General features: G+C 58.9%; 1 protein-coding gene across 1 annotated transcript; it reads right to left on the reverse strand.

Moving 5' to 3' along the window:
* Positions 1-842: 842 nt before the first annotated feature.
* On the reverse strand, positions 843-2,922 carry SPRG_17943 (hypothetical protein; the record flags this gene model as incomplete). Its single annotated transcript, XM_012357357.1, has 5 exons — positions 843-2,003; positions 2,057-2,164; positions 2,241-2,568; positions 2,619-2,756; positions 2,804-2,922. 5 exons carry the CDS (start codon positions 2,920-2,922, stop codon positions 843-845), a joined length of 1,854 nt encoding a protein of 617 aa, XP_012212747.1.
* Positions 2,923-2,997: the final 75 nt, after the last annotated feature.

Below are 2,997 nucleotides of genomic sequence, written 5' to 3' on the forward strand. Positions count from 1 at the left end.
GCTACGCCACTGCTGCTCCGAGTACGACTCGAGCGCATGCTGCCACTGCCGGTCGTCGGCCGCAAGCGCATGGGTCGCCCGCGATTGCGGCGGCGGGCGCAGCTTCAAGCGGCGAACCTGGCGCAGCATGGAGCGAGCGATTGGTTTCCAGGATGTTCACGTCCGGATAATTTGACGCGTCGGGTGTTGCGTCAGCACGCCACAAAACCAGTGTTTTATATTCTGTTTGAACCAAACACTGTGTATGCGGAGTGCACGTGAAGTCAACGAAGCACGTCGAAGAAATGCGCGAAGAAGGCGCATGCGTTCCAATGCACGTGTGTACGATGCACTCGAACCTCTGTCGTGCGACGAGGTGTGGAAGAGACAATTCAATGCCCAGGATTGAGATCGAGAGGGTCGAACTGGGACGAGAATGGCGGGGCGCGCAGTAAATATGGCTAAAAGTGGCACACGCCACTAATGAATCTTCAACACCGCCTAGCGCTCGCTGTAGGTCGCGAACGATGACGCGACATCGCATTCCATACTCCCGAAAGTGTCCTCTATCCATAGGCCACGTATGAGCGACAAAGTTTTTCCGCGAGGTTTCGGGATCGGGAGCGCCAGGAATCGCGCCGGGCCATTCTGCTTACGTCGGATTGGTCTAAAAGAGAAAAATAGACGGCGAAATGGCCCCCATTTTAGCCAATCCGATCTCTTGGCGCGGTGGTCAAGCCAACATCGTCACAGTCTCGACGAGCAACCAGCACTATCACCTGGCGCGTCAACGTTGACGGTGGAAGAGGTTGCGAGTACACATAGTAATAGCAACAAGGAATTCAAGATACAGTAGACTGTGTTTACACAATGCCATAGTCATCGTCGTCGTCGTTCACGAGGCTTGGGCGTTCGGCTGCAACGTGGGGGCGGAGGTCGTGCAAAAGCTGGTCGAACGACGTTGTGAACCCGAGGTCCAGCGCAAAATGATGCATCGGCGCGCGCGAGAGCGAGTACATTTGGTTGGGCGGCAGGGCCGTAAACTCCGTGTGCAGCACGACCGGGAAGATCGGCTTGCCCTTGTCTTCGGCGAAGGCGAGCTGGTCGTTGAGCATCTCGTTCTTGGCACTCTTGCTCGAGAGCACGACAATGACGCACGCGCAGCGCAGCATCGCTTCTTTCGCCGCATGCACCCGCGCCGCCATGTCGTTCTTGGTCTTGAGGTCGAGGTAGACAGGCACGCCTTGCGTCGTCGTGAGCTCGTGGTACAGGCGCTTGACAAAGTTGCGGTGGCAGTCGCCGTGGGCGATGAACACGAACTTGGTGTCCTGAAACGTGCTCGGGCTCGTGCCGCTCGGGCTGCTCAAGCCAAACGCAAGGCTGTGGTTCTCGAACGCACCGCCGTTCGTCGGGCTCAGGGTCTCCATGGGCCGCAGCGCCACTTGCTTGCGCTTCTTCTCGACCTCGTCGCGGATCCCGTCGAGGAGGAGGCGGAACTGCGTGTTGTACGCGTCGTCGTTGTACGCGTACGTGATACTGCGCGGGTTTTTCTTGTTGATGGCCGTGATCGCAGGCTCAAACGGCACAATCTGCCGCGTGTAGAGGTACACTTGCAGCTCTTCGTTCAAGCGCACGTGCTCGGTCGAGATGGGCAACACCGGTGTGCCCACTTGCTTGGCGCACGCGAGCTCCTTCAAGCACCACTCGGACTTGGTGTAGTCGTCGGTGAGGATCGCGACAAGAAGCGTCGCGTTCGCAATGCCTTTCGCAATCTCTTCGCGCCAGACCGACCCGCCGCCAATGCCACTCGGGTCCATGGTGTCGAGCCACGCGGTGATGTTGCTCGCCTCGAGCGACTTGCGCAGTTTGAGCGCGAACTCGGCGTGCGAATGCGTGTAGCTGATCATCACATCGCGGTGCCCGGCCGCCGACTTGATGGCGAATTGCAGCGCGGTCGAGGTGGCAATGTCGATCGCTCGGAAACTCGCATTGTTGGTGCACATGATGTTGGCGCCGCAGCTCACCTACAAGAATAGTATATGTCAGTCAACCGAGCGCGGAGTGGACTCGAGCGTACGAGGGAAATCGCGGTTTCTTGCTTCTCGTGCTTGATGGCGAGGTGCAGTGCCGAGTCGCCGTTCGACTTCATTTGGTAGTTAATGTTGGCGCCCTTGGCCACGAGCAACTAGAAGACCACAGACGTGATCCATCCCGCAATTTAGACAAGCACGGCACAATCCGTTGGTAGGATCATAATGTACCTTGAGCAACTCTGGGTCCACACGCTCGGCAAACGCGGCGCAGATGATCGGTGTCATGCCCTTCTTGTCGAGGAGGTTGACGTTGCAATGATGGTCGACGAGGATGCGGACCACGTCGAGCTTGTTGTTGCGCACGGCCCAATGCAGTGGCGAGCGGCCGAGGTCGTCTTGGAAGTCCGGGTCGGCGCCGCCCGCCAGCAGCAGCGAAGCGCACGACCACTGGCCGTTGATCGCTGCCCAGTGCAACGGCGTGCGGCATTTCACGCCAATGTAGCCGTGTTCGCCCAAGCAATTCGGGTCCACTTGCATCTTGAGAAACTGCTGCAACCTACGCCATCGTGTTGGCTTACTTGATACGTTGATACAAACGGCACGTACTTGGTCATGTTGCCGGTCGCGGCCGCCGAGTGCATGGGTGTGAGCGCAACGTCGCTGCCCCAGTCTTCCAGCACGGCGCAGACCGCGTAGTTCTCTCGGAGGTATGCGAGCTCGAGGGCGGTGATGCAGTTGACATATCTAATTGCAATTGTCAATACACCATCCGATAGCAATAAGTTGCCGACCCTGGATCGGGCACGGCGAGGTGGTTGGCGCCCGCCGAGAGCAGAATCTCGACGATTTTCGGGTGCTCGGCGAGGAAGAGGGGCGGGAGGCGGTCCGCCCGGAACGGCGACTGCGACATGATGTTGACATCCACCTTCTTGACCTCGACGAGCCACCGCACGGTCTCGACCTGGGACGTGGCGACCGCGCAGTG

The sequence above is a fragment of the Saprolegnia parasitica genome (genome assembly GCF_000151545.1).
Source record: "Saprolegnia parasitica CBS 223.65 unplaced genomic scaffold supercont2.869, whole genome shotgun sequence".
NCBI classification, from domain to species: Eukaryota; Oomycota; class Saprolegniomycetes; order Saprolegniales; family Saprolegniaceae; genus Saprolegnia; species Saprolegnia parasitica.